This window comes from Pinus tabuliformis, chromosome 9 (assembly GCF_031772625.1).
Source record: "Pinus tabuliformis cultivar Carrire ecotype Pingquan chromosome 9, CPIR1, whole genome shotgun sequence".
NCBI classification, from domain to species: domain Eukaryota; kingdom Viridiplantae; phylum Streptophyta; class Pinopsida; order Pinales; family Pinaceae; genus Pinus; species Pinus tabuliformis.
Window position 1 is genome coordinate 327699120 of NC_142307.1, and position 12856 is coordinate 327711975.

The window sequence follows — 12856 nt, forward strand, 5'->3', positions numbered from 1 at the left end:
ACTCTACTTCCTACTGCATCAGAAGCTAACATATCACCCAGAGAAGTTCCTGAAGAATCACTAGGCAATCTACTGGATAGACTCAAAATGTCTGAACAACCGTCGACATCTAGGACTGTGCCAAATGACACAACGACCGCAGAACTCCCTAGGGTCATTCCGACAATGTTCGCCAGCACACCATCTATCCCTAACTCTCAACAGCTTGCGGGGGTCCCTTCGGGAGCCATGACGACAGTATGGTCTGTTCGTGTTTGTTCTCCCGGGATAATACCCGGTAACTCCTATGTTGGAACTCAACAGATTGATCCTTTTGGAAATCCGTTGGGGCAATCCGGTCCTCGAGGTGTAATAAATCCTCTCGGTTCCGGACCACCACCGTATGGGGGGCAATATGCTTTCTCATTATCCCCTCCGGGAGGTTACCCATACGGGAGTTCACAACCATACTCAGGTTATACTAGAATAACTACAAGTGGTTGGATACCTATGCCATCCCAACAACCAAGAGTTGTGTATTCTATGCAACAACAGATGCCTGTGGCGACTCCGCTGGGGAGCGTGTCTTGTTGGTAGCTTGTGTTTCTTGCTATTCATTTCTTAAACAAAGGGAGTACCGAATCGAACTGCACTCGAGTCCTTCGAATGCAAAGTAGAGGGCAGCTACTCTAGCCCAGTGCTGGGCATGTTTATGATCTGAAGAGCTGATCCACAAGGACTCTTTGTAGCTCTTTGTGATAGTGTTCATCTTCCTTTAATCACCCTCTAGTGTATACTTGACTGATAGCCTCTGATTTGGCCAAAAACCATTGATTTTTGAGCAAACTGTGACCCGGAATCTGAGAGAGACGAGAGTTGTCTCATCAGTGCAGCTGCAACAAAGGCTACCTGCACTGCAACGCAGGTCCCGAAGGGGCTACCTGCGCTGCATCGCAGTTTGACAGTGGAGCACCTGCGCTGATCCAGTTTTGCCTTGTGCAACTGGGATTCCCCACTGTCTGTTGCCCAGTTTTCAGTATTGTTTTTGCAGCCTGTTGTCAACCTGTATACCCAGCTGAAACCACTTCTCTTTGCCTTCATTCCGCCTCAGTTGTATGAAGAAACCGTGATTGTTCTTATTGTATTTCTTGCCGTCATTCACAGTTTCCCATAGCGAAAGTGAACTAGTCTTGCTATGACCTCTTGGATCTAGACCTATGAGAAAGTGTCGTTGTGATTCTAAGAGCTAGTTTATTGTTGTTCATAGCCGCTTGAGCATTTGCTTTCGTTATATGGTTCGAATTTCAGTATTTCTTGTGTTGAAATGAGTGAATCTTAAGGTGTTCTTTTGATTATTGGACACAACTTGTTTGCTTTCGCTTGAAATTGAATTCAAAATCATACAACAACTTTCTTTTTGTAATACATCAACATTAAGGAAGAAGAAAAGAAATACTTGCATTGTGCATGTGCATTTTGACAGTTTGCATGTCGATTTAGGAAAATTGCATCAGTGTGTGCTCTATGATCTGTTTGAAAAGATGATGTCTTTCTTTTCCTTCAGTAGTTAAGGTTTTCATAAGTTGAAAGAATTGAAAAATCTTGCTTATCATTCTTAGACTGCATTTAGGAGTTGTATCATACATCACATGGTGATCCATAAAGGCAAACTGCTAAGCAAGATCAACCTAAAAAGAACTGAATTTATCTAACAACGCTTTGAAACATAACGAAACACAGTAGAGGTCTAGGTAGAGACGTGAACCGGCGTCTTTAAACATAGTGACTGTCGATCTCTACGAAGGTGGGTGATTCCTCCTGAGGGACGATAGCACTAATACGGACTTGTGCCCCCACGTACTGTCGCGTATATTGGGGGACCCCTATAGGAACAAAGCCTTTATCCATAGGAAGCCGTGTCGACCGCCCTACTGATCGCGATGCAGTGAACACAGCATTCACGAAGATCGACCACTCGTACCGTAAAACGTATTCTGTGGTTTCGCGAAAGGTTTGGCACACCCTCTGCCTAGAACTCCAGAGTAGTTTCTTTTGGCCTTTTTCAAACTCTATAACTGAAAAAGTCCATCCGAGCATTTGTCACTTCGGGCTCGTTAATACATCGAAGGAGACTAGAGTCATCTTTAGCTTTTTCTCGACTCTTAAAAAGTGAAAAAGAAAGTTGTGTCTAAAGCGTCGTCATATAAAATTCATTCTAAATGGAACTTAATCACCCCCTATTCCTGCGTTGATCTTCGAAGTTAGTCTTTTGGCATCGTAAGTTCTTGTAGAATCGCTAAGAAATCTTTTGGATAGACTAGATATGTCTGAACAACCGTCGACATCTAGGACTGTGTCGTCTGACACAGCAGCAGCAGAACCTCCTGCTGCTACTCCAACAATGTTCGCTGGTATACCATCTGTCCCGGCAAATTGTCAACAACAAGCCGGAGTCCCATCAGGGACGACGATATGGTTAGTTCCTATTTCTTCATCCGGATTATCATCTGGTACTTCTTATGTTGAAACTCAATAAATTGATCCAATGTGTCTTCAAAGGCCAATTTACCCTTTAAGTACTGGATTTCCACCATGTGGAGGGCAGTATGCTCTTTCATTGTTCCCTCCTAGAGAACAACCATATGAGAGTTTACAACAAGGTTCAGGTCAAACTGGAATTACATCCGGCGGTTGGGTACCAATACTGCCTCAACGATCAGGAGTTGCATATTCAATGCAACCAGTACACCCTGTGTCGAATATTCCCACCACACCTGCTACGGCGAATGCGTCGCAAGTACAAGCGCTACCTATTGTAATACAACAACCTCTTGTCTCGGCGGCTCAATCACAATCTTAGGGTAGTGCCTCCTTATCTGGAGCGACTCAGGCTCGAACAAGTACTGTGACTCCTCATCTTGGTCAATCATCCAGTATTGGTCAACAGCAAATGGTCCAACAACCAGAGCTGGTTCAATCTCAACAACCGCCATTCCAGCAATCATATCAAGGACCTGAGCAACAAGTCTTTGTAAGTAATGGGCAACCATGCTATAATGGTTATGCCCATCAACTTTGTCAAAGTTGTCAGCACTATGTTGGTCTGCAAAGACCCATTGCTCAGGCGATACCATCTTATCCTGGATATGCTTCGCCTAACCTGAACCAACAATTGCCCTTTGTAGCAACTCTAGAATTGCCAGATCTAAACCGGCTGACGAATGATCCAATTGCTTATGCCCCTTGGTGGCCAGCGATTCCGCATAAACTTCCATCGGACATTCCTAAATTCAATGGAAATCCAGGTGAAGACCCGTCGAATCACGTCATGACTTTTCATCTGTGGTGTTCATCGAACACTCTAAACGATGATTCGATAAGACTTCGCCTCTTCCAGAGGACATTGACAGGTCCAGCGGCTAAATGGTACATTGAATTGCCAAGAGCCTCTTTCGACAATTTCAGCTCCTTAGCCACGACTTTCTTAACCCATTTTCAATTACCGATAAGGTATGAAACGGGAACAGAACTCCTTACCAACTTCAAACAGACAACGGCCACTCACATATCTGATCATATACATGAGTGGCGACGTCGTCGTAGGATGGTGAAAACTTACGTTCCCGATCAGCTGTTAGCTGAATGGTTTATAAAGTCGTTACTTCCGGCTATAACGGAAGATGTGGCCAAGGGGGGAGTCGTAACAGAGGAGCAGGTCATTGCTCGTGCTCAATATCTGGACTTAGTATATACTCAGTCTGGCACGCTCTACGACAAAATACCTGACGCCCCCAGACCTGAATTTTCAATTCCTCCCCCTCCTAAATCGAATACTGACTCTCACGCCAGCAATGGCGTGACTGGAAAACGCAAAATTTCTAGTCAAAATGCAAATGAGGAACTTCTTGCCTCAGAAGTAAATGCCATGTCGACCGACAAGGGAAAACAACTGAAGCAACCAGGGGGCAAGAAGAAAAAGAAAAGGAAAGGGAAACCCCCGACAGGGTGTCATATATGCGATGAGGATCATTGGACGAAAGATTGTCCTCATATAGCTGAAGTTAAGAAACTCTTCAAGAGTTCAAAAACCCCAGCAGTATTGACTGATCCATTTCCTAGTCCAAGACAAAATCTGGTTGCTAATCAAAATGCTTCCCGATCCCAAGTGCTTATGTTGTCCACCTCAAAGCAGCAAAATAATGCTTTGACAAGGAATAAAGATCACAGGAATCCAAAGCAATTGAACAACAAGGCAAATAAACAACCTAGTAGTTCAACAACAACTTTGACCAAAGTTGTGACACCCATCGTTCCTAAACCAATGATAAAGTCGCCAAAGGGAGTAGTACACAAATCGACATTTAATCCTCGTGAAAAAATAACACAGGATTATAATATAATAGAGGACCTGGCTCAATCGTGGTCCGCTATGTCGACACTTGAGGTAGCGCAAAAATGCACCTCCCAAGAGCAAGCTTTATTATCAGCCATAGGTGGGATTGGCCCAATGGATTCCAATCTTGTGGACTTTGATCATAAAGGATATGACCCTCAGATACCAGCTCAACTAGCTTTCCTTATTCAAGTGAAAGCCCTCAACAAAACTGTTCATCGAACAATTATTGATGAGGGGGCATCTACATGTCTTATGTCGATGAGTTGCTGGAAAAATTTAGGCTCCCCACCCTTGTCGAAATCGTCAACGACGTTAAAAGCATTTGATGGACGATCATACACTCCATATGGGATTTTAAATAACTTGCAAGTTGAACTGGGGGGAAAAACAGTAGAAGTTGATGTGGAAGTAATCGACGGAAACCTCGATTACAACATCCTACTGGGAAGGCCTTGGATATATACCATGGCTGCAGTTGTGTCGACCTACTTCAGGAGGATTGTATTTCCTTTTCAAGGAAAAATTACAATCGTCGACCAACAAACATTTCTCCCCAACAGTTCTCAAGTTACGGGAAGCAGCACAATGATCCATGAAAGTAATCAATCGCTCCAAAATATTGGAGTAGGTCTCCTAAAAGACCCTGCCTTAATGGGTACTTTTGCCCTACCGCCGGCGAGTAATCTGGCGGAAGTAGCCACAGTGGAAACCTACAATATGAAATCTTCTATATCCAACGGATTCGGAAGATTCCTAAATATTTTGTCAGCATGGATCATCGCCCTAATGGAAATACTGTAAATACAGTGGGCTCCAAGGACAGTTCTTATCTCGTGTCAACCTCGTTAAAAAATGAAACAAGGAGTCATGAGGATAGTTCTTTTACTATGTCAACCTCATTAAAAAATGAAACAAATCCCCTTTTCAAAATTCAAAGGTAAACCTTCATTCCAACCACCAAGTTGAATGCAATGAAGCTTGGGGGGCACCCTCCTTTGACATGCGTTATTATGATGCTGGGGGCATGCAAAAGATCCGAGCAGTTTTAATGCGGAAATTCATGCTCGTTAAAAAATAAACATAAGCTTGTGAGCAGGCTTTCCCCAGAGTTCAAGCTCATCCAGAAAAAATGAACCGGTAAATGACCATTTGAGACCGTAAATTCATCAGCCATAAAAGCCTTGGTCGTGTTTGTGCACCGTCACCTCCACTTTTCATTTGGCCGATCATTCACATCCACTTGATTGTTTACCTATTTTGAGGAACAGCTGCGAAGAGTGATCCCACCTAGCCATCCTTGTAATACTGCCGTGATTGGAAAATTCCAACCTGTACCTGGAATTTAAGGAAAAATTACAATCGTCGACCAACAAACATTTCTCCCCAACAGTTCTCAAGTTACGGGAAGCAGCACAATGATCCATGAAAGTAATCAATAGCTCCAAAGGCTACCTGCGTTGCATCGCAAGTGCAACAAAGGCTACCTGCGCTGCATCGCAAGTGCAACAAAGGCTACCTGCGCTGCATCGCAAGTGCAACAAAGGCTACCTGCGCTGGGCGTACTTTGACATGTGGAGGAATCTTTTTCTCAATGTGCCAGTGCCTAGGAAGCTTCCAAAAAGACACTTGATCATAAGATTCGCCTAATGATGAGTTAAGAGCTTCTAAAACTCCAAGTGGAAGACAGAAACTCCAAGTGAAGAACTGAAGAACAACTGGAGTTGAAGAGGACAACAAGTCACACATCAAGTTGACTTATCTTCACTCCAAAACTCTATATAAGGATCTCATCCCATGGGATCATGGAGGCCGGAATTTTGTGCAAAGAATTGCTGTTGGTTTACAGTTGTGAGCATTGGGTGATTGCTTGAGGGAGGTGAAGAAGAGATTTATCATCATTAGGCGAATCTTATGATCAAGTGTCTTTTTGGAAGCTTCGTGGGCACTGGCACATTGAGAGAAAGATTCCTCCACATGTCAAAGTACGCCCAGCGCAGGTAGCCTTTGTTGCACTTGCGATGCAGCGCAGGTAGCCTTTGTTGCACTTGCTATGCAGTGCAGGTAGCCTTTGGAGCAGCTGCTTTTATCCAAAATTGACCCGTTTTTGAGTGTTTTTCAGTGGAGAACTGATTTGCAGTGCTGTGGTTTGCTGACCTTGTTCCTCTAAGGGTAAGAACAACATGTTTAGGGACTTTGGATCCCTCAGTTTATTGACATTTCATGCTCCATGCTGTAAGCCACAAAAATGTCTATAACATGTACCATGGTTGACCACAAATGATTTTCATATTGAAACGATCTTGGTCACAATGCGACATTGCACCATGGTTGACCATGATTGATTTTCATATAGAAAGAATATTTTTCACAATGTGACATTGGACCATGGTTGATTTCCATATTGAGAAAATATTTGTCACAATGTGATGTTGGAAAATGGTTGACTATGATTATAAACCAAGGGGATTTATATTAAACCCAAGGATTAATATTATAAACCCTATGAATAATATTATACCCTAAGAATAATAAGCCTTAGATTTTTTATTTTTTATTTTTTATTTTTTATTTTTTTTATTTTTTTCTGATTAAAGACTATTTCTATTAAAAAAAGATAAAAATATTTACAGAGAGGTCTAGACCTCTGAGGGGGCCGAAGCCAGCGCTCCACCAAAGAAGCTGAAACATATAGCTTTCTTCATTCACCTTACACAATTGAAAGACTTTGAAGCAAGATTTGAGGAATCCTGAAAGACAAAAAAGCTAACCAGACCTATAGCTGAGATAACAGCGCCAGTGGTAGCTCTGCGTTTGTTGAGAGACAATCTTTTAAAGCCACCATTACCAAAAGAATCAAAAACCAGGCTAGCTAGGCCATAATTGTTTCTGAACTGAAGACTATAACGATTCATGCTTATACAAAAAGCAGTGACAAAGGCATGAACAGATGTAGCAAAAACCAGAGATGCATAACCTGAGAACGACAGATCATAGACGAGAATGCTAACAGAGCCTTTGAACCAGAATCCTTTAATCATGAGTATGAGAGTCGGTCGCGTCCTTATTCACCTGGCTAGGAGAGCCAATCCGTGTGACCATTTCATTATCTTCAACTCCCAGAACACTACCATCTGGAGGAATTACTAAATTCAGAATGCCTCCTGTAAAATGCACCGGTTCACAAGCAAGCAACTGGTCCTAAGAAGAAGCTGGCTGGGGTTGAGGGGCTTCCGGAATTTCACCTTCGTTCTGCATGTTATCAGCGTTGAGCATTACCCCAGCTATCTCCCCCTGAAGGCCGCTTTCATTCTGAGGCTGAGATTGAGACATGGAAATGTTGTCCGAACTGTTGGGCACATCCTCCTCCTCTGTTAGAATTACAGCAATACTGGCAGAAATCAAAGGCTTATTGAGCTTGCTCCTGAACTTAAAACGGGTGGTCTGAAAGGAACTGTTCAGAGAAGGCTGAGAATGATCAGAAGGCGGGGAGGACGGGGTGGCAGAGGCTAAAGGAGTGATGTTCTGAGGAGCATAATGAGATGCAAGACCTCGATTGCCAGCATTACCACCACGACGTGAGACTCTGCGACGTCGAACCATGGCTGGGTGAACAGGGAGCTTAGGAAGGGAAGATGACCAGAGCTGGAGGGGAGAGGACCAAGCACAGGCTGAACAAGCCAAACTAAAAAACCAGAGGAGCTTCCAGACAACCTGAACCGAGTAGGGGTGCAGGAAAAATAATGAGCGAAGGAAGAAGGAGCCGAGAATGTCACTTGCAGAAACCAGAGAGCAGGCCATGGTTAAATTACCTTGCAGAATTTCTCGAGACGAACGCGCATTGAATGCCATTAACAGAACCATAATGCTGTACCTTGCAGCATTCATACCAAGTGATGCGGGGATTTGTAAGCTGTGTCCACCGTCCAGGTTCCAGGACAACTGCCGTCTCTGCATGCAACTCATCAATGCTGATTAATTACACCCACATCCAGGTGTGTATCCAACTTCTGATTCATGTCATTCTTCACAATGGTATGAAAATCTGAGAGTTGATTCTCTGAGGCTATGCTGGAGATTGGGCCATCAAAGAAATCCATCTCAGTTTCCACTCCTAGATTAGCAAGAAAGTCAGCCAACTTATTTCCTTCCCGCTTGATATGTTTGAAAGAAGTTGCTTGGTGTTGAGAGAGCCATTTGTCTATTAGCTCGAGTCTTTGAGCCATTCTCCAGCTGCTATTGACTTTATGTATGGGGGATCCTTGCATAAGCTTTGTGACCATGTTTATGATGATTTGCGAGTCCCCTTCAATAATTAGTGGAAAAAAACCTCTATCTTGAGCAAGATTAAGACCTCGCCACAATCCTTCCAATTCCGCTGAATTATTAGAGTCCCAGCCTTTTGAGCCAAGAAAGGTCAGTAAAGGAATGCCATGATGGTCCCTGAAGACTCCTCCATATCCTGCTTTTCCTGGATTACCCTTTGAAGCTCCGTCAAAGTTGAGTTGAAACATGTTGCTTGGCGGTGGAGTCCAACTTGTTGGAATGTTGTAACTCTTAGTGGGATTGTCATTAATAGTGGACTGTTGATTTAAGTGAAACTTCCAATTGGCCCAGATAGATTGTTCCTGCGGGAGTGATGGATAATCTTCTTGGGACCAGGCTTTGATGGACAGGGTTTCTTTAATGTTTTGATTTAGCCCAGTCCATATCTGCTCAATAGACATTGATTGATTTTTGAAAATTCTCCTATTCCTCTCCTTCCAGATGTTCCACATTAGTAGACCAGGAATAAGCTGCCACAGTGTATTTAAGAGTTTGCTTTGATATGGCTCTTGACTCCAGTTGCGAATAGTGCCTTTAATATCCCCATGCACTCTGCCTTCTTTTTGACAATGGAATGTAACCTTTTCCCACAGTTTTCGTCCTATTTGACAAGTTTGCATTAGATGTAACGCTGATTCCTCTGCTTGCTTGCAGTTAGGACATATAGATGGTCCGGAGAAACTTCTTTTTCTGAGGTTATCCCATGTGAGAATTTTGTTATGAAACAGAAGCCACAGAAAAGTAGACACCTTCGGCCAGTTAGATGAAGTCCAGATCTTATCCCATAAAATATCTTTGTTTATCCTTTCCTTAATAATTACTTTATATGCTTCCATAGTGGTGAAAATACCTTTCTCTTCATATCCCCATCTGAGAACATCCATTGCTGCTGAGGAGAGGATTTGCCGCTTTTGTAATTCTGAGGAGAGAGAGAGCTGAGTTTGCTCAGTGCTGTGCGTCAGAATCTGATTGGCTTTCTTCCATTGTCTGTATTCTTGTGTGGAAGAAGAATCCCAGAATTGATTAACCTTATCAAACTGATTTATATCTTGCTCTAGAAGGTTGGAGAGAGTGTCCTTGATTTTTGGGAGTTGCTGCCAGGAGTCTTCCCAGAACCGTGTTTTGTTACCATTCTTAACTTCCCAGAAGCTATGTTGTTGTATGAGGTTTCTATGTTGAATGGCCGAATTCCAAATAACTGATCCTGTACTTACTTCTGACATTCTGATTCTTTCTTCAATGGGGGTATTGTTCGCATATTTTGCCATCCATAGGGAGGCCCAAGGAGTGTTGGGATTTGAGAGCCATCTCCACCAAATTTTAGTGCCCATTACCGCATTATTGTGCCCTGGATCTCTTAGCCCAATACCTCCAGCTTTCTTTGGAAGATAGACATTGTCCCATTTGACCAGAGCCCACTTTCGATTAGGACCTGAATTACCCCATAAGAAATTGCGCTGAAGCTTCTTTATGTCCTTTAGAACCCATTTAGGAGCTGCGATAATTGAGAAATGGTAAAGGGGCATGGAATGAAGAACAACTTTAATGAGCACAAGCCTGCTGGCCATGTTAAGAGCTCTGTGAGTCCATAGGAAAAGTCTTGCTTCTAGCTTTTCTAATAGGTCTTTCCAGGAGGAATGCTTGAGAGCCGAGGCTATTAAGGGGGCCCCCAGGTATTTAGAAGGAAGAGACGCAATGGTAAAACCAAGAATTCGGGCTATGGCTCTTTGGGTGGGTGGAGGGGTATTGAAGAAAAAAATTTGTGACTTGACTCTGTTAATAAGGGCTCCAGAAGCATCAGAGAAATTTGAAAGGATGGATTTGAAGATACGAGCTTCTTGAACAGAGGGATGACCAAAGAGCATATTATCGTCCACGAATTGTTGATGAGAGTAGGAGGGAGAATGGTAAAAAGAAAGGCCCTTGAGGCTTTGGGATAGAAGAGCAGATTTAATGTTGCGACCCAGTCCTTCTGCTAAAATGACAAAAAGAAAAGGTGAGAGCGGGTCTCCCTGTCTGATACCTCTCGAGGGACGGAACATGGGCGACGGGATACCATTGATGAGTACAGAGAAGAATGAGGAGGATAATATATTAATAACCCATCTAACCCAAGAAGGGGCAAATCCAAAGGCAGTTAGAATTTTTTGTATGTAAACCCAGCTTAGACTATCAAAAGCTTTAGAGAAATCAATTTTGAGCATCATACCTGGTTTTTGTGAATGCTTCAGGGAGTGGATTATTTCATGAGTTAAAATAATTCCATCCGTGATTTGCCGTCCTTCTACATATCCAGATTGTTCTGGAGAGATAATAAAAGGGAGCAGAGGTTTCAGTCTAGTAGCTATAACCTTGGAGACAATCTTGTATATGATGTTACAGAGAACAATCGGTCTGTATTTATCCGGAGTATTAGATTCCTCTGCTTTGGGTATTAATGCAATGAAGGTTGCATTCAGTCCTGGGTACATCCATCTCAAAGTGCATGATTCTTCAACAACTTGCCAGACTTCCAATTTGATTAGATCCCAGAAATTGTGAAAAAAGTTGGAAGTGAATCCATCCGGACCCGGAGCTTTCCCTGCTTTCAGCTGATGCACAACAATCTCAACCTCCTGAAGGCTTATGGGCTTGAGGAGGAGAATATTATGCTCTTCAATGATTAATTTGGGAATGTGTCTTGTAACTTTATCAATAGCCTCTGTTCGATCTATGTTGGGTTCTTGATGAGCCTATTTGAAGTATCTGAGGAACTCCTCTTCAATACCTTCATGAGTTTCAATTCTGCTTCCTTGATCATTTTTGATGTGGGAAATATGATTATTCATTCTTCGTTGCACTGTAGTTTTGTGAAAGAATTTCGTATTCTTTTCCCCATCCTTCAGCCATTTAACCCTTGATTTCTGCCTCCAAAGAGTTTCCTCCTGTAAAGCCCTGTCAAGGATTTGGTTTTCGATATATTGCTCCTGCTTTACTAGATCTTCAGAACGCCCTTCTGTGATGATCCTTTGCTGAATATTCTTCATTTCTTGATTGAGGGTTGCCTGAGCTTTGAAAATGTTGCCAAAAGTGGAATGGTTCCAGCGTTTAATTTCTCCTTTGAGATGCTTAAGTTTCCGTTGGAATATAGACATTTTGGTGCCATCAGAGGGATTGAATTTAAGGCAGGTTGCTCTAACAAATTCATTAAACTCAGGATGAGTTAACCAAAAAGCCTCAAACCGGAAGGGGCGCCGAATACTGTTGCCGGGGTGATTCCAATGGAGAGCTATTGGCCAGTGATCAGAGCCCAAAACAGGAAGGATAGAAGCAATGAATTCTCCACCTAGGTGAGTTGCATTATCTGATATAAGAAATCTATTGAGACGAGAGGCTATTTGGTGTGGTTCTTCCCTTTTGTTGTTCCATGTGAATAGACCATTATTTGAAGGGAGATCAATCAGCCAGTTATTATGAATAAAATCTTTTAATATGGTCCCATCTCTGTTGCCTCTGCTTCTGCCTCCCTGCTTTTCCTCCATTCTTGCTATCATATTAAAGTCACCTCCAGATATCCATAGCGGGTGCAGCTTGTCTGAGTTTAGCTCCGATAAGGTGTCCAGTATTTCAACTTTGTGCATGGTTTCCTGAGGGAAGTACACATTTGTCATATGGTCGTTGATGTTGGTGCCGATTATGTGAAATATTACTTGGATGAAGTTCTTATTTGCATGTATATTATCAAGTTGAATTACTTGTGCATCCCAAAGAACTGCCAGTCCTCCCGACGTGCCCTGAGCATCAACAGTTGTTACTAGCCCTCCCGGCCAGGCTTTTGCTACTATTTTTTCCAAGATTGTCGAGTTACATTTTGTTTCTTACAGAAAGAGAATGGTTGGTTTTTCCTGCATGAGCATGTTTTTTAGAAGTCTGCCTTTCCTTGGGCTATTGAGCCCCCTAATATTCCATGATATCAACTTCATTGAGAAGGGTTGGGGTTGACATTGAAGTACTTAGTTAACTTGGCATATCGGCCTGATTCAACTAACACTTTGCCTATCTTGATAGTTCTTTCCAGAGTGGTTTTCCTTCCTCTCTTTTTACTGTCTTTGGTGATAAATTTCCCATCCCATTGACTACCAATCTGAACTCCTAGAGAGTACTTCTTTTGAGCGCGAT

At 42.7% G+C, this 12856-nt stretch overlaps 1 protein-coding gene across 1 annotated transcript; it reads right to left on the reverse strand.

The window, feature by feature from the left end:
- Window positions 1-11430: 11430 nt before the first annotated feature.
- Window positions 11431-12318, reverse strand: LOC149148542 (uncharacterized). The gene has a single exon (XM_089442208.1). It carries the CDS (start codon window positions 12316-12318, stop codon window positions 11431-11433), a length of 888 nt encoding a protein of 295 aa, XP_089298334.1.
- Window positions 12319-12856: the final 538 nt, after the last annotated feature.

Excerpts from the sequence above, each read along its gene's own strand:
- LOC149148542 (XM_089442208.1), bottom strand. The coding sequence starts at position 12,318 with ATGCACAAAGTTGAAATACTGGACACCTTATCGGAGCTAAACTCAGAC.